This window comes from Siniperca chuatsi, linkage group LG12 (genome assembly GCF_020085105.1).
Source record: "Siniperca chuatsi isolate FFG_IHB_CAS linkage group LG12, ASM2008510v1, whole genome shotgun sequence".
Taxonomy (NCBI): domain Eukaryota; kingdom Metazoa; phylum Chordata; class Actinopteri; order Centrarchiformes; family Sinipercidae; genus Siniperca; species Siniperca chuatsi.
In genome coordinates this window covers 22702308-22726507 of record NC_058053.1, presented here as the reverse complement: position 1 = coordinate 22726507, position 24200 = coordinate 22702308, and the positions used below count along the sequence as shown (strand labels likewise).

Sequence of the window (24200 nt, the reverse complement as noted above, 5' to 3'; positions counted from 1 at the left end):
TATTGGCCGCCAGTCCTCCACAGACATCATGTTGGGCATCTCTGAAAGATACACTTGTATAAATGAAAAGTCTGTTGGAAGTGTGGCAAGAGCTCAGGAGTAGAGCAGAGACTCAGCGGCTTAGGGTGGATGTAAGAAACACTGAAAAAGCAAGGTGTGGAAGAGACGTAGGCGGGTAAAAAAACCCAAACTCCCGGGTAAATATTGATACCTAGGATGTCTTTCTCTGTTGTTTTCTCTGTTTGTTTGGCCTCTGCAATTATTAAATAGCCATTAAAATAATGTTCTGTGTGTGTGTGTGTGTGTGTGTGTGTGTGAGGACACACACACACACACACACACACACAGAACATTATTTTAATGGCTATTTAATAATTGCAGAGGCCAAACAACACACACACACGGTTACTATGATTGTTCCTTAATTAGCAGACTTATTGGAAATATATAGGGTTTTTTTATAGTTGTTGCTCTGGATGTGAAATAAAACCATCCAACTCGTAGTGATAGCTGAGTTATTAATACTGCACTCACTCCAGATCAGCGTAAATCCAGTGAGGCTTCTATAAACAACCACAGAACACATTAGCCCCCATAGCTCTAGCCTTCTTTTAAATTACTTAAGTTGATGGAGCCATGTTTTATTTACAGGAGATAATGAGGTCAATTTTGGGACTTTTGATGATTATCAATCATGATGTCCACTAACAAGTCATATGAAGAAAATTTTAAGAGAGGTAAAAAAAACGCTTCCTTTGAGAAAGAGAAGAACTGACACCAGATTAAAGTTAGTATTTAGTTAGGAACTTTATTGTCCACACTGCAAATGACAATTGATGACGGACAGCAAAAACACCAGCAACATCATTAAAAAAACATGAATACACTCCAAAATAAAAAAAGGGCTAGATGTTTGTGAAATCCTAAGTAGGCTAGGCATTCAGCATAATTGTATTCTGCAAAAAAGACTTGCTGAACACAATTCTCAAATATTTTTAAATAATCTTTAAATTAGGAAATGGTTGTCACACAATGAAATAAATTTTCTGCATGAATAAAACGAAGCAAATTTTGGTAAAAGTGAATAGAGGTTGTGTTACTGTACTGTACTATAATCTACTGTATAGTCTAACATTAAAGTTTGTGCCTTCGCCACAGCTGAGTTGGGACACTTTCCATAAATCTCTATTTGGTTCTATAAATCAGTGGTGTTGATGTGGTCATGTACTGAATAGCTTTCTTTATAAATGAGACCACAGGACTGCACTTTGCTCAACAGAGACACATAATGTGACAGATGTGTTCATGGTGTTGAGTACTCTACCTGTAGATGTTTATTTTCTGGTAGTCATTGCCGCAGTGGCCTCCATTAATCAGATAACAGATACAAGGATATTCAGAAGAGTAAAGAGTAAAATACCTGTGGGAGTGCCATTAGGCAAACAGCTTTTTTTGCCTGGAGTGTTACATCACATTTTCTCTCCTCCGTGGGAATTCAGCTGTTTGTGTATCATAATCTGCAACAGGTTGCGTGGGGCGCAGGTACAGGTCATTTGGGGGCTTTGAGTTGAATTTAGGTTGGTTGTGTTTTAACCATTTTCTATGAAAATGAGGTTTTGAATAGTATGAAAATGAGTCAGCATGAGCGGCGTGAGCAAAACAATATGCATGAATCACCGAGAGAAATTACTGAAAATGATCTTCCCTGATTATGTATGTTAAGTTTGAGAAGACATTGATTTATTTACATCTATGAACGGTGATAATCAGCAGAGAATTCATCAGTTCTCCTCTGCAGTTATTTGATAATATATTGCTGTTTTCTTACCCTGGGGATGATCTCTGTATTAAACATGGGAGCCATGTTTTTCTGCTCTCACTTTCCCTTTGTGGCAAGGAAAAGCCCATAGGTTTCCAAATAAGGCCTGGGTGAGCGCTGGCAGTATTAATAGAATAAGACTGCTGCTGGGGAATATTTGTATTGAGCTGTTAAAAGACTATCTGATGCATGCCGTTTCCATGACAGTGTGGGGGCGGGATGCTACGAGGCTGTGGTGGAGCTCCATGTGCAGCTGCAGCTGGCTAACTCCACTGTAGGTAGCTGGAACCCACCTTTAAATGTCAATTTTGGACAGTTTCAAGCTGATTTTAAAACAGGAGTCTGTGTTTTCCACATTAATTTTCATGTTCTTAACGGAAATGCCCAGACCTTTACACTATAGCAGTCCGGCTCCTGCCCCCCCGGGGGTTTTGTACCAGGCAACTATTCTCCCTGGATTCGAAATAGTACATCCTTCTCTGCTGATGAAGTGTCTCAAACACATTTGTTATGCTAATACGCCTCTCATGGACAGGAAAACATTATGATTTCTCTCTAGTTCTTTAGCAGAGTTTCAGCTGTCAACTGGCAGTTCACTCGAAATACATTCTTGTTCGCTGAATGTCACAGAGTTGTGCAAAGTCTTGGCTTCTCGTCAACCTTTTAGGACTACAAAATTTATCACTGAGATTAAAAATGTGTGCAATAATATTACAATATTAAGAGATTAACCGTTAAGATTCTGTAACAGTTTTAACTGAACAAGGACATTTACTCGACATTATACAGAGAAATCCTTCTGCCTGTAAAACTTTGTGTGCTGAGAGGATTGTCTCTTTGATGCGACTCTGGCATGACTCGGACGGATTACTTCTTCATGAGGCCATTTGCTACCTCTCTGTTCTAATCTACATACAGTATATTTGGCTTTTCAACCATGGCTGGCTACACTGAATATGACAAATCTCGTTTGAGCTGCTAAATGTGTCAACGGAGCTGCATGGGTTATGAGTTATAATAATGAAGTTATTCTGCAGGGTTGCAAATGTTATCATTTTTGTTTTGGCATAAAATAGATTTTATAAAAATAATGTTAATTGTACAGCCTTGATAGTTTTTGCAGATTAATGTTCCAAGATTAAGGTTCAGATTATGCTGACAGATGTTACTGATTCTGTATAACATATAGTTCATGTGTTTATGCTGAGGGATTACCAAAATAGTTTTTGCTTGGATTCTTTGAGAGCTCCCTCAAGGAGAAGAGCCTTTTTACACCATTTACAATAAATGGTCAGTTCCTTGACAAAAGCTTCTCTGACTGAAATGCTATTAGGTAAAAACTGTCAAAGTAAATATTCAAGCAGCCAAAATAAAGAATGTCAGGGTAAATAATCCTCTGTTTCTGTACACAGGACTGCTTGTCATGGCTTGATTGTATTTATCTACAAAGTAATTTGTCTTCTGTGGGTCAGTCCAGTTCAGCTTAACAGTGTTTCAGCTAGATAAGAGGCAGAAATAGCAAAGAGTAACCTTTTCTAAATTCACCACCTTCTCTCCGTCTCACACCTCAATTCTTTATTTTCCTTGGTCGTGCCTCACTTCCAGGCTAGTCTTCCGCCAGCCACTGCTCCCCCTGAGTGTGCTTGGTTTTTGCATGGAGACCTGCTGAGGGGTTTTTGACTTGATGAAGACGTGCTGTGTTTGTTCAGTTTGTTCCGGCAACAGAGATGGTGTGAATGTGTTTCAGCTGGCTGATTCAGCCCATTAAATGGCTCTATGAAAAGAATGGGCTACTGGCTTTGGCTAGCTGCTGGCTGCCAGTCCCAGGACCCACTGTATGCCTGGTACTGAATGGAAACAATTTTAGCACTGGTGCCTTGGACACATGACCACTTGCAAGATGTTTGATAGGTGGAAACTTGGACAGGGTCTATGCAACCTGAAGGTACTGATTTACTGCAAATTGAATATTCAAGTTTTAGTGGGGCACACACATGCAAGTGTGCACCAACAAAGGGCTTCCCACAGATGTCCAGCCCCCCTCCTAGGTAGCCTTTGTTCCACTAGCTTCAGTAACTCAATCAGTATGTTTACATGCACACGAGGAACTCTGTTACTCACTTATTTTACTTGTATAGTGATACAATATGCTGCTTCCCGATTTTGTGTGTGTGTATGATTGTGTGTGTGCGTGTGTCGGAGGGCTGGCGTAGCAGTGAGAGGACAGTCTCTCAGCTCTTCCCCACAGCGCAAATGTGTCTTAATTTTACAAATAGTCAAATGTTTAAGCTGACTTATTTAGATTTAGAGGTGTGAGTTTCCGTTTCAGTCGAACTTTGGATGGATTTTCTGCAAGATCATGCATCGCTAAGTCTAACCTTTCCTTTCATCCTATGACTCTGCAAAACTACATATTTTTCCTCTTACCCGTAGTGCTGTTTATCATCTAGAATGTTTTGGTGTAGAGATGTCTGCATTTTTTTTTTTTATATAATGGAACTATATGGCACTTGGCTTGTGGTGCTGGTTAGGTGCAACTTTTTGTTCTTTGTAACGGTGTCTTTGAAAAGTGTTGTATAAATACACATATAAGAAACATAAGGGAATAAGAAGCTTTCTACCTGGCCTGGCTGTCTACTACAGCATAAACTGAATACAAACTCTGCTGTTGATTGTTATTTTTCTGTTTTGTAGATGAGACAAATATAGAGATAATGTAGCTATAGTGGCAGCAGTCCTTTTGTTTGTTTATTGCAGTTATAGACTGAACACTAAAGTGTCATAAAATTGTCATAATCTCTTAAAACCCTATGTCTAATTTTAGTCTCTGCTGTGTCTATTTTTTTCAATTATTTTGTCTATCTGTATTGCTAAGTGCTCACTGTTGTGTTATAATGTATTGTATCATTTTTTCCCTTCAATTTTCTGTTGTAGTTTGAGTTGACAGTAGGTGTAGTTTAAGTTTGTGTAGGTGGTGCTGCTCTTTGTACTCTGCTCTCCCCCAAATAAACTGCTGATACTGCTGAAATATAAAACACTAATTCAAAACTAAATGTATGGTCATATTCTTGCACCAGATTCATAAAGACCTGCACACACATTGTTCTGTGTTAGAAACCTGTTTGGAATAGAACCAGACTTGTTCTTTTCTTGGTCATTATGCACCAGTAATGTAATCTACAGCAAAGCAGTCTTAACTCAGTGCTGTAAGTTGCAAGTCATTAACAGGCTACTGACTGATGACAGGTTACATTTATGACATTTATGATGTGTTTTATTGTTACATTACTGCATGATTGGTGTGACAGTACGTAAATCTGTTTACTTAGGCTCAAGGAAAACATGCAGGACACACATTTACTCTATAAATGTTGAGAATGTTGAGACATATGACCCTTACACGGTCAAAAAAAGTTTGCCAGAAACCCTTTTGAACTTATCTCTGTCACATTTCTATATCACACAAAGAACATGTGGAGCTACACATATTCTCACAGAATACTTGAAAAGTGGTATATTCATTATTTTGTGTGTACAGTATGCATCACAACTGGCCCCAGATGTTAAGAAATGTGAATGCCAAAGGTCTGATGAACTCTCTTATAGTACTAGAGAGAAGTAAAATGAACATTTACTTATTTATTTTCTTCAGAAAAGATGTCAGTGTTATATACAGACAGCAGAACCTAAACTAGTCCCTTGGTTCAACTGCATAGGTTAATGTTCAAACAGGGCATAAAATCTCTCAGCTAGATGCGTGAAATTAAAAGGGATTAATTGTTTGTGTTCAAAAACCAGTTGTAGTTTGTGTTGGTAGAGAGCGAGAGGAAGGAGAAAGAAAGGGATATGACAAGCGACTAGCAGGATTTGTACTGGGCACTTTGCATTTGAACTGTATGAGTCTTTGACCTCTGGCTCACATGGATGCCCCCTCTTAGCACTCTAACTCTTTCTCTCTCATCCTCTTCCACAGATAGTGTCCAACGTGCTGATCTTCTCCTGTACCAACATCGTGGGAGTGTGCACCCATTACCCCGCCGAGGGCTCCCAGAGGCAGGCCTTCCAGGAGACCAGGGAATGCATCCAGGCTCGCCTCCACTCCCAGAGGGAAAACCAGCAGCAGGTGAGAGAGAGCACAGATTTATGGTGACATGGCGATCAATTCAGATGAATTTGTCTTTTAAAGGAATAACCGAGGTTTTGAATATTTAACACTCACCTCCTGTAAGCTTAAAAGATGGATCTGAAAAGTGTGTACACTAGCTTGGTCTTTTGTGGAGGACGTCAGCTGTAAAATGTTTGTTTAACATAGTATCAGATTCTATACTTGAGAGATAGAAAATTGAGACTGTGCGTGCAGTCAGGGGGCACAAAATACATTGGTGTGATGTCATGTTTGCTTATGTATTGATATTTTCAGTATTTAAAAATGGTGCTACTTGCTGGGGAAAAAAATACTTTTTTTTAGTATGAAACACTCCTGAAAGGCATATGTCCTCACAGTTCCATAATGTTATTTTTACAACAGGACACATGCTTATGGCTTAAGCTAACACGACACATGGGATTCTTATGAGAAATGTCAGCAGGTAGCTGTCATAATACTAACATATTGGTGAGAAATGAACTATGTCTTAGATAATGTATTGGCAGAACAGATTAAGAACATGAAGGCCCCTTCACTCTCAACACTGCCTGTTTAATTCCTGCTGTTATAAGTATATGCCAGACTATAAAATATGCTAGAAACTAGATAGACAAAAAAACAATTTGTGGCTGGTCAGTTCAGAATGTACTCTGTGCTGTAAGGGATATACTGTAGTTAGGAAATGGAACATTTGCACTTTATTTCTGAGAAATCATATTTCTTCAACCAGTTTGGCATGGCAAATGTATGTATGTATAAGTACTACAATACCCATGATCCCATGACAGTTGAGTATCAAGCATTGGAGCAACTGTCAGTCACCTGAATTAATGGGACTTTTAATTCTGGAACCCTGGATGCCCAAAATAACTCCCTCCACTTCGCAGCTCTATACTTTTGTCTGTGAATACATTTCAAAATGGCGTCGCCGGGAAATCCTTGTATTTAAAGCTGGATTACTTTGGCTACCTGTTGAGTCAGGTAATCCATATTTACTTAAATGGGAGTAGGGATTTTTTTATCACTGTTGGCCAGAGCATAGCAGTACATAAAAGATAATTTCATCTGCGAGAGTGTTTTCCTTTGAACAAGGAGAATCAGGTGAACCCCATGTTTTGGACTGCAGGTTTAACCAGCACATTTCACAGAAATTCACACCTGGGGACAAATATTGTCCATACACAAATATACATTAACAAGTTTTCATGCAGAGGATCCATGTTTTTCTATAGCTGTTATACTGTGCTTTCAAAATGATTTTGAGACTTGGCACTGGGTAATTGTTAGAAACATAGTGGTTTAATCACTATGTAGGCCTTTATTCATTACCATTGGGCGGGAGGGTAGGCATTGCTGTAAACGGTGTGTTAGTCACACTGCCTCCTCTCAGGCAGCCAAAGTCTCCACCTCTTAACTTACTTATACTTGTCCATTGAACTTACTTCCCCCCCACGCTTTCCTGCAGGAACGTCTCCTGCTCTCAGTACTTCCTCGCCATGTTGCCATGGAGATGAAAGCTGACATAAACGCCAAGCAGGAGGACATGATGTTTCACAAGATCTACATCCAGAAGCACGACAACGTCAGGTAACACACCAGGAAGAGGAGGTGGGATGATGAAGGGAAACAGGTTGAATAAATAAATAACGCATTTTCTCAACATCTCCACAAATAATTTTAAGCTGTGTGTTACCTCTCAAAGTAACAAGTAACAATGCAGGCGCACACATCAAGATACACGTCAATGCACTTGTCCTCATGAGGCACAACTAGTCCTCAGAAGATTAATATTCAATGCAAAGATCTCTGCTTATACAAACCTTTTTGTTTAAGCAAGTTTTGGCCACGAGAGGAGAAAGATTTGAATGAAACAAAACTCACAACAAACATTTGTATACAGTAGTTCTACAGCATTTGTCTGATATATATATATATATATCTTATCATATAGTGATATATATATATATATATATATATATATATATATATATATATATATATATATATATATATATATATACTTATCATATAGTGATATATATATATATATATATATATATATATATATATATATATATATATATATATATATATATATATATATATATTACTTATCATATAGTGAGTGTTCTGGAGAAAAATAATGTACTCAGCTCCATTGAGTCATATAATGATTTTGAGTTTTTAAGGTGTTAATTACTCGGAACTCGGAACTCTGCAGGTAAAGCAGAAAATTTGGACCTGCTGTAATAATGTACATGAGAGTGAGTGAAATGCTAGTTAGAATCTCTCTGCCATGTCTTTATAACCATTAAATGCAAACTTTCTACTGTGTTGATTGTTATGTGAAGTTTACAAACAACTAAAATAGTGTTATTTTTAATTCAAATGAAACCCTCTGAGGATGCACCAGTGATTGTTCTTTTTCTTGTCAAGGATCAATCTGACCTGGATCATATTCATATTATTTTAATGTTTTGATGGTGATTTAAGCTAATATAAACTAATATAAGTTCAGCTAAACTAAGATGGACCCTAATCTGAATTAAAATGAATACCTTCTGGTGCAACCCAGTGTTAAAGAGAGGCTTGGATCTGCTTAGTTTAACAGTAAGTTTAGCTAACCCTATTTTTTGTATAAATTAATACTTTGGTGCAACTCAATGCATATTTAGCAGACATATGATAGATTATAAGAGTAAATGCACCACTAATAATGACATAAGTATGTTTGCTGTTTCAGGTTTATACCTTTCATGCTTATACCTTTGAAACTTTTGTAAGGAGGATGTAGAGGTGTTGGGGACAGCTAATATGACCAGTCAATTACTCTGTTGTATCAGTTAGTCTACACAGTGTAAAATAAATGTTTAGAATCATGTTGAGTTCAAAACAACATTTTAGGTTTTGGTGCAACTGAATTGTAAAATAAACCACAATTCAATCAAAATTAATCCTGAATGGTGCAGCCCACCCACAGACAAAGGCAGAAGAGGAGGGAGCACTGCAGGCGTTGCCATGACAATAGGCTGCGTGGTATTTTCCCATTATTTTCCCATGAGTATTTTTCACCTGTCTCTACATACCATATTAGTAACCATACACAGAGTGTAATATCATTTAAAATGTAATGTAATGAAAATATTTTCAACTAGAAATTAGAATAAACTCTGACCACCAGTTGAAAAGAACCTATATTCATTTAGAGCAAAAGGTTATATATCCATTGTTTACATTATTCTAACAATATGTCTTTAAGACCTATTTCAACCTAAAAAACTTAAACGTATTCAAAAAATCAGGGTTTGTGCTGATATTCAAAAAGTATACAAGTGACTCACAATGACAGATGCATGTTTACCATATTTTAGGCTTTCAGTTTTATTTTAAAATCATCAGGAAGAGGTGGAGGTGTTGGGAAATGACACCTCTGCAGGTGCGCTGTGAGCTGATTGCTCCGTATGTGACATAAATACTGCATCAGCACTGAACACCCAGAACATTATGTAGACAGGTTCAGGTCCTTAGCTTATTTCAGATGATGACAGGAAGGGTTTGTGTCCATAAATGACAAATACTTCCTTAAGAAGTGGAATGTCCCATTATTTGCTTTGATCTATTATTTTTGGTGTGTTGGCGGCTATGGCTTAGAGAGGTAGAGCGGGTCATCTACTAATCGGAATATCGGCGGTTCGATCCTGGCTTCCCCCAGCCCACGTGTCGCATCGTCTGGGCAAGAGACTGATTCCCAAATTGCTCTTCTGTGAGTTTGCGTGAATGACATGTAGTGTAAAGCGCTTTGAGTGGTCGGAAGACTAAAAAGGCGCTATACAAGTACAGTCCACTTACCATTTGATGTTTTTGTCTTTTTCATCAGTTGTCTCAGAGTTTGTTCCACATGTTAAGCCCGACTAATTAGGAAGTATTCATAATGTAAATCAAATGTTTGAATTGCTTTCATAATGTTAAATGTTGGCAAATGTTGGGTCATTTTGAGTGTTCCTTTACTCTTGATTTTAAGCAATGTTCGGTCATTTTGATATTAATGGATACAGAACGTTTTTGAATGGTGGTCTAAATGCTTTCTGAAAACTGAAGCAGTTCACATACACACTCTTGTAAGTGGTTAGCGCTGATAGATAAGTGTTGATATTCACCTTTACCAACCACCGCTGTGTAGACCAATTGATGCTATCGAGCAGTCAGCTGGTCAGTATTAGCTGTTTCCAACACCTCTATCTCCTCCTGACGGTAGTTATAGGGAAGGAAGGTAAAAGCTTGAAACATGCCTCTGTCATTATTTGTAGTAACCTTACTCCTACAGTGTAGCATATAACTGCTAAATAAGCACTGAGTAAGTGAGCTTGAAGGTTCATTATTGACCTTGGAAATAGCAGTAGCTATTCTCTCCACTTATTGGAAATTTTAGAGCTTTCAGCCACATCTCATGGCCTCCATCAGTGGAGTTTGCTCAGTTGTCAGGGAGACGGTTCTGTTCTTATCACGTGGTCTAAAGGGCAATCCAAACAGATAATGTTTCTGAAACGTTTTTAACGTCCATTTCTCGCCTGTATTACAGAACAGAAATGCTTCCATTTTGTCAAATCTAACTCCATGTATGCACACTTATTAACAGACTTTATTCCTACAGTGTAGCATATAACTGCTAAAAAAGCACTGAGTAAGTGAGCTTGACTCAATGAATCAATATATAAAATCAATGCAGTTTTCCTGTATACTCCATTAATGGAGCTTACCTGAAAACAATTGTTGTTCAGTAAATTTCTGATTTTTTTCCGGTTTTGGTGTGATGTTCACAGACAGCAGATGTTTGTTTCCGGTGCTCATTCAGTCTCTTGGGGCGGCTGTGGCTTAGAAGTAGAGCGGTTCGCCCACTAATAGGAAGATCGGCGGTTTAATCCCCGGCTACCGAACCACGAATTGCTCCCAAAGGAAGTGGTCAGGCCATCGGTGTGTGAGTGTGTGTGAATGATTAGTTTCTTTCTGATGAGCATTTGGTAGCCTCTGTGAATGGGGTGAATGTGACATGCAGTGTAAAACACTTGTGGTCCGAAGACTAGAAAGGTGCTATACAAGTTGAGTCCATTTACCATTTTAGTGTTCATCTCGTCTTTGGTCCATGGTCCACACAGTTTCAGTGTTGAATCACTGGTTTACCTCACTTGAGTGTGTATTATGATGTGGCTTTGCTCCAATAACTGTGAACACTGAGATCATTTTATAGTGTGTAATCCCACAGGACAGACATAACTGTGGTTAGGTTTGGTACCACCTTGTGGAGTAACAAAACACTGCATCAAGGGGACAATGAGAAACAGGCTTGTTATAACTGTGTGTGTGTGTGTGTGTGTGTGTGTGTGTGTGTGCAGAACAACAGCAGCCCAAGTATCAAACTGCGCAGTGAGAGTTTTATGGCCTGTAGCTGTCATAGTCAGGTGGAAGCCCAAACCTTGATACATAATAGGTGCTATTGAAGCCCTTTATCACTTTGATGTGTCCCTTTGAATCCTCAGGGGTTAGAGCATCAAGTCACGTACTTGGAGCTCTCTACACAGAGGTCTTTTCATCACTATTAATGCGATCATTATCAGGAATTGTCCTTTTTTGTTGCTTAAGTTTAAGAGTTCAGTAAAAGTAAGAGTGTAGATTGTTTTTGGAGAGTGGGCAAGGGTGGAAAAATTAGGATTTTTCTGGGGCATGTGACAGTCAAACCAATATGCACCTAGCCACATGAGCACTTATAGATGAGTGCGCACACACAGACGTTTATCCATTATCATAATGCAGTTGATTTGCCTGCAATTAAGGGGCAAACACCAAGAAGGTCATGTTGGTTCACAGTGGATGTATTAATTACTGCAGCTGTCAAGGTTAAACAAAATTCAATAACCTTTGACTCATTCTTATCTGTGAAGAAGTTACCCTTTACATAATTAGAAGAGACAAACCAATAGCAATCTGCTTTTTCAGCAAGAGCAAACAAAACCAAGATACAAAAAAGGAGAAAAAGAAGGTGTTGGTTTGGTACTGTAGTGTCCTACTGTAGGCTTTCTTCGTGACTCACTGGGGAGTTGGCGGCACATTAGCAGCATCCGCTAAGCTTGGCTGAATTCTGTCTGTGGTCATGAGTGTGTGGTTAATGGGTAGCTAACCAGGTGTGACCGGGCCTGTCTGGAAGCAGGCAGTGGCTTTTGGTAATTGGAACTCTGCTGAGAGGCCGAGTAACAACAGGAAGAGAAGTGACAGCTCCCACAGCTACAACTAAAGAGTAAGAGTCGAAACAGAGGGAGGTTGAAAGGTGCAGAGGGAGTCGCTTGGGGTCTGGAGCTTGTTGCTGCAGATATGCATTTGTTTGTGTGTATGTTTCTACTCATCTGCCTGTCCTCTATTCTTAATTCAGGAGTCCTGAGCACTCAAAAACATATGTACCAGACTTGTTCATTTTTTACAGATGAAACATAAAATTACATAAGTATACCCTTTGATCCAATATAAAAGTACAAGTTGTTTCTTTTTTCAGTCTGAACTACAGTTACCAAAGCCAGTTAAGGTAGCGCATTGAATGAATCACCTGGGTGGTGCAGGGTAAAAAGCACGTCTACCATTGTAGAGGTTCATTACAGTTCAAGCAATGGTGCCTCCAGCTTGGCCCCACTGAAAGCAATTAGTAGAGAGAAGTTGGTGAGGAATCAGGTCCTTGTGGCAGCGCTACCATCTCCTACTGGTTGCCTTTCTACACTACAGCGCTGTTTTTAAGCTTTTAGGGGCAAGTCCAAGTCAAGTCTTTAGTACTGTAATTAAAAAAACGTCCTAGAAGGCAAGTCAGATTACAAGTCTTCATAAACTAATTTTAAGTCCAGATGCAAAAATTTTAAGCATGCTGACTATTGAAATCACAGCATTTTCACATTTACCTTTCAAAACTGTGTTAATGTTTTTAGCTCTGCTGGTGTCATGGCTCCAGCAGGGATGCAATGTCTGTCTAAAAGTCAGTTGGTCAGTTGGTCTGTCTGTGAAATATCTCAACATCTACTGGACCAATTGGTACAACATTTGGTACACATATCCATGGTGCCCAGATGATGTATCCTACTGACTTTGATGATCCTCAGACTTTTCCTCTAACATTAGTAACATGTCATTATTAATCTTTCCAATACTTTGGTTTATGACCAAATACCTGCAAAATTAATGACATTCCCATCAGCCTCAGCTGTACTTTGTGTTTAATGCTAATTTGCGCATTTTAGCATGCTAAACTAAGATGATGAACATTACACCTACTTAACATCAGCATGTAAGCATTGTTGTTGTGAGTATGTTAGCATGCTGATGTTAGCATTCAGCTCAAAGAACCGCTGTGCCTAAGGTACAGCCTGACAGAGCTGTTAGCATGGCTGTAGACTCTTAGTCTTTTTTCTACGTAGCTGATGCCAAGTCCTTTCAACGCACAGGCCTAATAATTAAATATGCAAGGAATGTGGATATGCAAAATCTACCTGGAGTCTTAGTTATTTTTCTATTTTGTCAGGATTGTACCAGGTTAAATTAAAAGAGTTGAATTTTTCCACTTTCAAGGCACAGGCCTGTAATACGCCCAGGCAATCATTTCATTTGGGTGAAATGATTGGCTGGCCTACCTGCCTGTCTACCTGTCTACCTGCCTACCTGCGTGCACCCTGTATGTGTACTCATTGTACATGAAAATATGTTTTGGGGGAGTTTCTTTGGCGGGAGGCCTGAAAGGAGGGGGTGGGATTTTTTTGGTTGGATGCCTATCAAAATCTAGTTTCTCCAACGTTACCTACCCTAGCTTTAAAGGCCAATCTTTGTCACTTGGGGTACATAAGTTTAGTTTTGATGGTATTGTTGATTACTATTGAATGTACTATTAAATTTCAACAAATGGCACCTTAATGTATTTGTTCATGGTAGTGGCTCAGTAACAAAATTCTGTACCCCAAAGGTACAATTCTGCTGTACCTTTTCCTGAGAGTATGGCATCCCACATGTGTGTCCTCTGGAGTAAATTGATGTCCTGTGGCTTCAACAATGAGGCCACAATGTGTGCTGACTAAGGTATTATACAAGAGGGCTTTGGGGCGGATGTTTTGATGCTACCAGATCGCCCTGTGAACGTTTGGGAAATATTCAGAACACTGTGACTGTAACTGCTGTTATGCTGTTATGTAGGCCAGCAGCACCCTGAAGAGAAAGGCATGGAAAGAACATTGCATAAATTAGAGGAACTGACCTTGCTTTTGTTCGCCATGTTCTAATTGCAGTAAGGGCAAGAATTGACACTGCACAGCAAACAAATGGTTTTAGTGTGTTATGCAGTTAATTGCGCGTGTGTGTTATATAAGGCCGTTCTGCTGATGCTGTTGGAGCCAGACCTGTTTACTGCCTTAATACACATGTAAAGATGGCATTGCTTGTGTAACTGGGGTGACAAAAACACACACTATATTGTTTAAGTAAAGGAATATTGCATATATTTAATATACAATATTATATATATATATATATATATATATATATATACAAATAACAACAATAACAACAAAGTTGGTCAAGAATCTAAAAGAGATAGGAAAGAAAGACAAAGGGGTGTAGAGTGAAAGAAAAGAACAGGACATAAAGACAGTTACAGATAGAATGAGAAATAGGGGTGAATGTGAGCCAGACAACGGTGAAAAGGACTGAAGGTTCTGTGTGAGACTGTTTCCTGGCTGCAATGAGTAAGTCACCAGCAGAGCAGTGGGGTTAAGCAGCCGGGGGGGGGGTAAAAGGCAGCTGGCTGGTGGCAGTGCTAGATGAGAGGGGATCACAGGGTCAGGCAATGCCAGCGCAGCACAGCTTTGGTTCAGCTGAGATCTGACCCAGAACAGATTTTGCAGTGGTGGCTCTGCAAGTAGGAGAAGGGACTGCCCATATACTGTATTACTCTCTATTTGTCTTCTGTTTTTTCATTTTTCCTTGTCAGTCTGTTTCTCTTTACCTCTTGCTAAGAAAGGCGATTTAAACATCATTGCCACTGCCTTTTCTTACTCTGATGAAGACATGGTTTATGTTAAAGCATTAGTTGCTGCACCTTATTTAAAAGCTCTTACTATAACCATGTGCTCCAGATCTCATCATTCCAGATCCTGCCTCATGTCTGTTGACATGGCACCGGTTTGAGCTTAGAGTTGGCTGATGCACAGGGATTCCTTCATCCTGATTTATTTCTATGTGTCTATGTGTAATGTTTTTACCAAACATTGATATTGTATCAGTATTGTCCTTTTGCATGGATATTGTTGCATTACCTTATTTTTATTCTCATTTTTATGTATGAGTATTTTAAAGGTGACAAGCTTTGAAATCTTCAATGATGTTTTAGAGGCACAGGGTGGTCCAAATCCCTTTCCAAGGCACTTCCACACAACATTTTATACCACCACAAAATATCAGCTGGTTGGCCTAAATTAAAACAGATTTATAGGTAGTCCCTTGCGATGAATTTGGACATAAATGTATTACATTTTTGGTCTTGCAGACTGCTTTGAAGATAGGTTGACAGGGAGGTAAGGGAGTTTTAGTTGTATACTCTGGTGTGCATTATACCTATATACTTTTTAGAAAATTGCCACAATGACCCAAAAGATGAGAGTGTAGTCTATCTATACATATTTTACATGCTCATGTAACTTTTTATGTAACTAGCAGTCTGTAAAAGTTCTACATAGTGGCTAACATCCTGCAGGTGGATCAGTGAGTAGTAAAAGGTTAACAGGAAATCCTCATTGGGAATAAAAATCTTGTTGTGTAAGATAAGCAGCAACAACAGAAGAAATCAGTGTCAGAGAATTGTAAAATAAGTTGATAAGATGTTAAATCACCAGTTTGAATAAAAGTTCTCACAATAAAAGCAACTTAAAACCAGTATAAACCCACCATACAGTAAGTTAATCACATCCAAAACCCAATGTAGAATTTTATACCCCATAACACTGAGGGATTTCTATTGGCAGGCCTTAACATGTAGCACTGTGCTTTACATGTTTTCTGTGGATATCTGCGTGAAGCCTGCACAGCCTATTTCTCTAATATTGTGGAATTAGGCTAACAAGTGAGCAATGCAGCTATCTGAACCACACATTACTGGTTTCAGGATTCTGTGCATTCAGCTTTCCTTTTTAAAGTGAGTGTTTCTCTTATACTCAGTTACCCTTGAAATTATCACTAAAATCCCTAACCCAAAATATAAACTGATCTGAAACCAGAGTCATAGATTTATCTCTAAGGCATTCATACTTTCAATGAACTCACTGTGTGGTTATAGTTTTAAACTCTTTCATGTCTTTGTGTTGTTATCAGTTGGTAAAATTATTGCCTTAAATCCTTGTGTACGGTGGCCCTTAGAGCTCAACACACTGCAGCTTAAAAAAACACATAAGCAAACAGACAAAATACAAGCAAATTAAGAAAACATCTACAGCAATTTCACAACACATGCACAGCCTTCAGAAAACATGCTGCAAAAACACAAACGCGCTCAAAATTCAGACAACACAACCAAATACACAACACAACCATGGAAGTGTTTCCAGAGGACACTAAAAAGTGATGAACACAGCTTGGACACGCTTGTTGTTACCGTGGTTTGTGCCTCATGAAGTTATTCAAGTCGGTCTGTGTATCATCCGTTCAATCAGTTCTCAGACCTCACCCGGAAAAGGGTCAAACTTATGTTTTTTCAGTTTTTGTAGGCTTCTAACAAGACAAATTACTCTGTGTTTTGTTGTTTTCATCTTTAAATGGTAATCTAAAAAAACAAGAAAACCAAAACCAAAACAATTATAACTTTTTAATAGTTATTTGTTATTTCTTCGCTTTGCACATGTGCAGTTGGATATGCAGCGTGCAATTACCTTGTGGGAGCCCACAGATTCAAAGAAAAAGTTTGTAAAGCATTTTTGAAACTGAAAATTAAGGTAAATTTTAGATTTTAAAAGGGATTAGAAAAAAATGTTAGGAAAAATGACTAATCAGAGAAAATTAGTTTATCAGTGATGACAGACGGACTGCAGCCTGTTATGAATGTAGGAATGATCAAGTGCACATAGATAGGGTTTCCTACAGTGTGCAAGGTTTCCTGCATAAACCCACCGGTGAAATTTTCATCCTCTCCGATATGTTTTTAATCATGGGAGTATAGACAGTTGTCCTGTTGCTCAGGCCATACAACGGCATCTTGTGGCCACAGTTGTCAAAGCAGCTTCATTAGTAATTTAATATCTGTAAGATAAGTACTGCATCATGACTTGGTGAAGGACGCCGTCTGTCATGAACACTAAATCTCCTCAGAAATCATTAAAAGAAATGTTTCACTCTGCAAGGTCCTGCGAGGTGCATGCAGCGGTCACTTTGAGCACGTGCACAGAGTAGAGCAGCAGCAGAAGTCAGAAATCCACAACATAAATGGATGATACATGGACTCACTTAAGTAACTTTGTGAGTCACAAACCATAGCAACAACAAGCGTGTCCAAGCCATGTTCATCACTTTTTAGTGTCCTCTGGAAACACTTGCGTTGTCGTTTTGTGTATTTGTAGAGCGTTTGTGTGTTTGGTTGTATTGTCTGTGTTTGCAGCACGTTGTGTATTTGGTTGTGTTTTCTAAATGCTGTGCATGTGTTGTCAAATCGATGAAGATGTTTTCTTAATTTGCTCGTGTTTTGTCTATTTGCATTTGTTTGCAGAGCATTTGCAGTGCGTTGAGCTCTCAGAGCCACCGTACTTGTGGGTTCAAAGAAGGACACAACATCAAACAACTTGAAAGCATGTTAACCCTTACATTTATTTCATTAGATGCAAAATAGCAAAATGTCTGACATCTTTCCCCTGTGAGACTCCAGTGCCTTTCAGTTCAGGATTTCCTCTGCAGTCACTGTCACTTACAAAAGCTAAATTCCCCAGGATTTAATGTTGCGTACTAACGAGTAACTCATCACTACGGTAACGATTAAATGGGACTTAAAGACCCCAGGTCTCTTTCTCATACCCTCTCTCACTCTCCTGCTTTTGTTGCTCACCACCCACTGTCTCTTCTGATGTTACATCAGGCTGTGGGAAGTGGCCTTGCTCTCTGCTTCACTGTGTCAGTGGGGACGGGTTGATAATCCATCAGGAAATCTGTGCATTATGTATTTGACTATAAATAGCTTCATGATAACACAGAGAGCATAATCTAGCTTTTACACTGCAAATATACATTCTAAATAATTTAATTTGTTATTGAATCTTGAAATCTGCCACAGTAGTGAGAAGGTTTCTTGTGGAAGTCGAATGTTTTTGGGGTCTTTCTTAATAAAATGTTCTGCCCTACCTTGATCCCTTGCTCTAGCTAATTTTTGCTAGATGTGTGATTTTCCCTTTGGACCACTGTTATAAAAGAAGCAACAGTAAGACTGTTGACAGACATCTTAAATGATGAACAAGGTTCGACTTTCATTGGAATGAATGGGTGCCATTTTTAAGTCCAGTATCCAGTTTTAAAACACACATGGATGTGTTAAGAGAACTCAATACCATGTTTCAGGATGGCAAATTTCCTCACCGGGCATATATGCCAAAAAACGTTTTCATCAGATTTCCACATTTTTGGCCTATAAAGCATGTGTATAAAGGTTATTTTCTGGCTGAGCTGGTTGACAATCTGTGCACGGAAATAATATACTGATACTTTTTCATTTTTATTGGACCTAATGGGTAAAAGTGTGATAAGAGTCAGTTTTTAGTGTTTGTGGCAATGATTTGTTGTTTCACACTTGTTTCTTTTGTAATGATTGTGTATGGGGAAAAAGTAATCCTGGGCCAGTGACCTGCAATTCCGACTGTGGCTACTATGCTAAAATCACATCACAGCCCAGTGTTTTTCATGGGCTCGATCTTAATACGTGTTTGTGTGTGTGTTATTTGGAAGTAATAATGTAAATGTTGAGGTGCACTACAATTTGTTTAATTTTTAATTGGGATACAAAGAGGCTTTGTAGACATATGCGTTAAAAGCAAGTGAATTAAAGCACTCATTACTGCGTTCACACTTCCTTTCAGTCTCTCTAGAGCATGTCATCCTTACCTCCCTCTTCTATCCTTCTATTTTTCTCTTGTCTTCCGCTTCGACCACCACTGCTTCTATCCAGCAAGACAAACCTGTCTCCGAGCTCAGACACATTGGTCAAGTGTCTGGTTTCACTCGACCTCCCATGCAACAGTTCACAGAAAGCAATCAATTATTCTCAGAAATGTGTACCCCAGAGTGGGGACTCTTAATCCTTTTCAGCCTGAGACCCAAATTGAGGAAATTTAGGCATCCCAGGTTCATGAGAACATGTTAGTGCTCTTGACATGTGGGCAGCCAAGAGAAAAAGTCTGTGAACCCTGAAAACTCTGCCTTAACACTCAAAATGAATGTCACATACCCAGAATATAAATTAAACACCCGCATGTCCTGCCCACACAAACTGTACGAACACTCCATGTTCTTGGCTGTGTAGCAGGCACCTACCCTGTGAGATTCATGTGAGCTTGTTTGGTCTGAAACCTTTGTTTATTTATAGCTCTCTCTTGTCCTTCCTGGGAGTCTGACTCAGAAAGCCACTTCTACATAGTCAGGAAACTGTTGCAAAATCTGCCTTCACAAAATCAAACAATGACTATGCTGTCTGGCCAAGTGTTAGTATGTAGCTGGATATCAGATGGTTCTGTTAACCTGGGATTTTATAATCCAGCTGTGAATGTGTTCACATTAAATGGGGCGAGGCTTGTAATATACAGGTGAATCAAATGTGACATGGACAGATCACTTTACTTTTACAGTAACCACAAGAAAATATATTTGTTGCAGGAGCAAGATTAATTATATATAAATACAATAAAAATACAATATGAAACAGCTACGGCAAGCTGCAATACAAAAAGAGCAAAAAAATAGAAAATACAATATAATGGATACCACCCACTACCTCAGTATACTGTATACAGGTTATACAGTATATTACATAATATAAAATACATGTGCTGCATTACTGGCATGAATGTCTTCATATTAATAGGATGCTATATGTAAAAGTAAATAATGCAGTGTCCATGTAATATGTCGAGCCTAATAGGTGTGCCACAAGCATCGGTGCTAGGCCCCATGTGTATGTGTATGTGTGTGTGATATATATATTTAAAATATTAACTTATAAAAATATATCCCACAAAACATTGTAATGTACCCTTTCATCATACTGCATTGTGGTAGTCTTTCTAAATTTTCTGCCGGATCATATTAAGAGTTGTAGTATCAGATTTTTAAAAATTGACTAAAAGCAGCTAATCTATTTCATGTTTATATAGTATCAGTGGGGATGTAATATTGTGTAGGACTGAGTGCTATGTGTCTTAAATCATGTGTTAATGTTGTATTTCATCAGTGTCTGTATGTATTAATTGTAAGGGACTGCAGATAAAAAAATTAGTTCTGAGCTAACTCTGGCACAGTAATTTAAATAACATTTATGAGTATGAAACTGTTGATACAAAGTTGGAAGCACACTGATTACAGTATATACTGTAGCATTAATACTTCCCTTATTTGAAGCAATGGGCCAAACTGCAGAAATAGCAATGCCGAAACCAGGAAAAACAGCCCCACACCACGCAAGTGCACAACAGTAGTGTGGACAGGGTTTTCCACATTTTAGCACTCTCATCAAGCCAGTAGAATATTTGGTTTAGGTGGGAGATTGATTTTTCAAAGCTTATTTTAGGTTTAAATGAGCATTGGGGATCCCACAAGGAGCAGATTCAAGCTCAGGTGAGTCATTGTCAAAGTTGCTGCAAGGAAGACAGTGTTAAGCAGTATTAGCAAAAGACACAAGGCTTGGTCTTGCACTCTGAGTTTGACTTACGAAGTTCATCACATGTTTCACCCCAGGAGGAAATCCGTGACCAGAGAATAAATACGCTTATTGAAGACAGAAATGTCGAGCATGAGATGTGACTTTTTGCGGTAGAGGGTTATGATGCTTCAGAAAACAACTTGAACCATTCAGGACAAGCTCATGGGTTTTATCTGTGAGTGTACATGAGGCCAACCTAACGGTCTCTCACAGCTAATGCTGAGCCTATTACTGTCGCTACCTGCCAGCTCGGCCCCTTTGTCCTTGTTTCTTTCTGAGAGAAATGATTCAGCCCCGTGAGATCATCTGTCCTGCTGTTGTACCAGTGTTAGGAGCATAATGAAAATGCCTCAATCACAAAAAGACCTTTGTTGTATCAGTTTACCTTGTTTTCACGGAAGGGAAGCTAACTTTTTGCAAGTTACTCACAAATGTATTAGGTATCACTCTCTCTCACACACACACACTCTCTCTCTCCATGCCATTTTGCCAGGACAATACCTCATTAGCACAAATGCTATATCAGGTACTTTTTAACACCAGATTACAGGCATTGTATTACGTTTAGACATGACTGTGCCACTTCAACCGCAGTCTCACACCTTTCGCCTCCATCAATGGCTTCAGTGGTACAACTTGACCAGAGTCATTTAATCACTCACCCCTACAACTCTGTTACTGCCATTTCCTGTATTTAAACTCTGGTGTATCAAGCTGAAAGGCCAGAATGGTTTCTTTTTTAATGGTTTTGACATCAAGTGTTATATGAGCTATGGAAAAACAGTAAATTCAGTGAAAAATGTTAGATGACAGCATTAGAATTCATTATAGACTGAATATAAATCAGCATAGCTCTCAAATGATAACACTGGTGTTTTATTAATTCTAATATTATGAAAAAAATGTCAGGAAGAGACTTAAAACCAAAAACTAATTTATACTGTCAACAAGTATGTGTAACCACAGCCTGATATACAGTACATTATGCCTCTGTGACATAACTTGTTTTTTTGTTGTCCACAATTAAAAACACATAAAAGAGCCATACTGTTGCACTGGGTGACATGTTCATTCATCCCGATCAACATGGCAGCATGGAGTTCATCACTCTCAGCTCATCAAACTAGCAAAACAGTGTTAACACAGAAGCTCATAGCCAGGCATGCTCAGTGACATCTGTCTGATGTAGAACTACTCTCCATCCATCTATCCATCCATCCATCCATCCATGCATCCATCATCAACACTGGACCCTGGAAAGTTAGGGTTAGGGCTATGTCACTCTGCAACATTATGGTGCTTTTTTTGCTTTTTTTTTGATGAGATGGTTTGCTATGGCATGGAGTTATAAGTTTTGGTTTTAGTCTCTTCAGGGGATTCTGAATAATGCCCAGTAGCCCTCTGGCTTTGGCTGTGTTCAAACAAACATAATTGATTGTGTTCACATGTGGGAAGACGGTGAGGGATCATGTTCTTGTTACTGCACTAGCAATTAAATGGGTGGAATAAGGCTAGAATTAGGCTTCTCTGGGCTGTACGTAGGCGAACATGCACATAGTTCACTTGAATTTGCATGGCTATTTCTTTTATACTTGTATGTAGTACGTTTACTTTTGTATGTCTGTCTCACCAGCCTCACCAGGCAAACAGTACAGTTAGCAGAGAAAAGGACTGCGGGAATTGGGCATTCGAAACTGGGAGAGTGAAGAATGTTGAATGCTGTTTCTCTTGCCTTTGTGTTTCTGCAGTATCTTATTTGCAGACATCGAGGGTTTCACCAGTCTGGCATCTCAGTGCACAGCGCAGGAGTTGGTGATGACTCTTAATGAGCTCTTCGCCCGCTTTGACAAGCTGGCAGCGGTAAGAATGCAATCACACACGTATACTGTATGTAAACGCCACAAATTGTGCTCACATTTTCATTTTTGTACTTTTATTCTAATAATACTGTAATTTTATTTAGAAGAGCAATTTTGGTTTTTTGTTGTTTTTTTGTTTTGAGAATAATCACAATTCATCCAATGCAAATGTCACTGATTAATGTCAATGGGCACAAAATATAACAGTACATACAAATAATTGACCATTTCCCAGCACACATATAAAAAGGTGTTCAATTATATTTCCAAAGATAACACTAATGAAACATGGCTTGTTCAGGAAAGATCTTGTCATATTGGCTGTTGCTTACGAAAGCATTTGCATTTATAGGTTTGAGGACAGACAAGCATGGCCACATTTCTGGTTTTCCTGAGAACCTTCTTCCTTCTGGTGATTGTGAGTGAGGTGAATAATTGATTTATTCGCCTCAACAGGCTCACTGAACATCCTGTACATGATAATTGGTAGAGCAGGACTGTGGAACAGCACTGCGGTCTGGTGTTTATTTAACCTGCAGTTGCAACAGCATCTGACTAACTTAATGTGTGCACACAGATCCATGTAGACCGTGCGTGGCTCTTACAGGTGATTGCTGTGCAGAGCTGTTGTGCCTCTCTCTCATCAGTATACCAGTCTGGACCACTGGGGATGTTATTGTCCTTACAGTGTAATGGTGAAACTTTATCCATTGGTGCATGATGTTCCTGGTTCACCTCTGGTATTACTGAGTTTGACGCTCAGATAAAACCTGACGCCGATGACATCCTGAATCTGCACAAAATACATAAATGCCCGATGGCCGTTAGACCATGAACCGTTTGGCAGAGGACTAGCTAGGAGCACAGACTCCCCAAAAGTCATGTATATGAGAAGGACTAGAGGAGTACAGTCTCTCTAAAGATTGAGGAACAGTAGAGGAGGGCATACTCTTTGAACCTCTTGTTCACAAAGAGGACTAGAGGAGGATAAGCTCTTTTTTAAAGTTCCTGTAAATGAGGAGGGCTAACAGAGGAAAAGCTGCTTTGAAGCCCCTGGAAAGGAGTAGCAGTAGCTGCATGGCAAATAAGACCTTGAGGCGTTTGTGATATTCATACCATCTCAACTGTCTGAATATTTGATGTGTCATTGAAACACTGATAATATAGTGCTAAATAATCCATGACTTAGTTCTTGTCTTTTGGGAGTGTAATCAGCATAATATTTTAAATACATGTTGACAGAGGAGGTGCTGAGACAGTGATCAGACAAATCACAGAGAACACATGAAATTCAATGCAGATGAATTGGAGGAGTCACAAGACGGTTAAAAGGCTAGTAAAGCAGAAATATGGCTATGCAAAATTAGGTTTATTTTTTCAGGACTTCTTACAATCTTTGCTTTTTGAATTATTTAATTA

General features: G+C 38.9%; 1 protein-coding gene across 1 annotated transcript in view; it reads left to right on the top strand.

Moving 5' to 3' along the window:
* Nucleotides 1-24200, top strand: part of adcy5 (adenylate cyclase 5) — a 92158-nt gene that overhangs the window by 34067 nt on the left and 33891 nt on the right. Inside the window, exons 2-4 of the mRNA XM_044215761.1 lie at nucleotides 5793-5942; nucleotides 7432-7553; nucleotides 22671-22782. Coding sequence (XP_044071696.1) covers nucleotides 5793-5942; nucleotides 7432-7553; nucleotides 22671-22782 — 384 coding nt within the window. The remainder of the gene's footprint in view (nucleotides 1-5792; nucleotides 5943-7431; nucleotides 7554-22670; nucleotides 22783-24200) is intronic.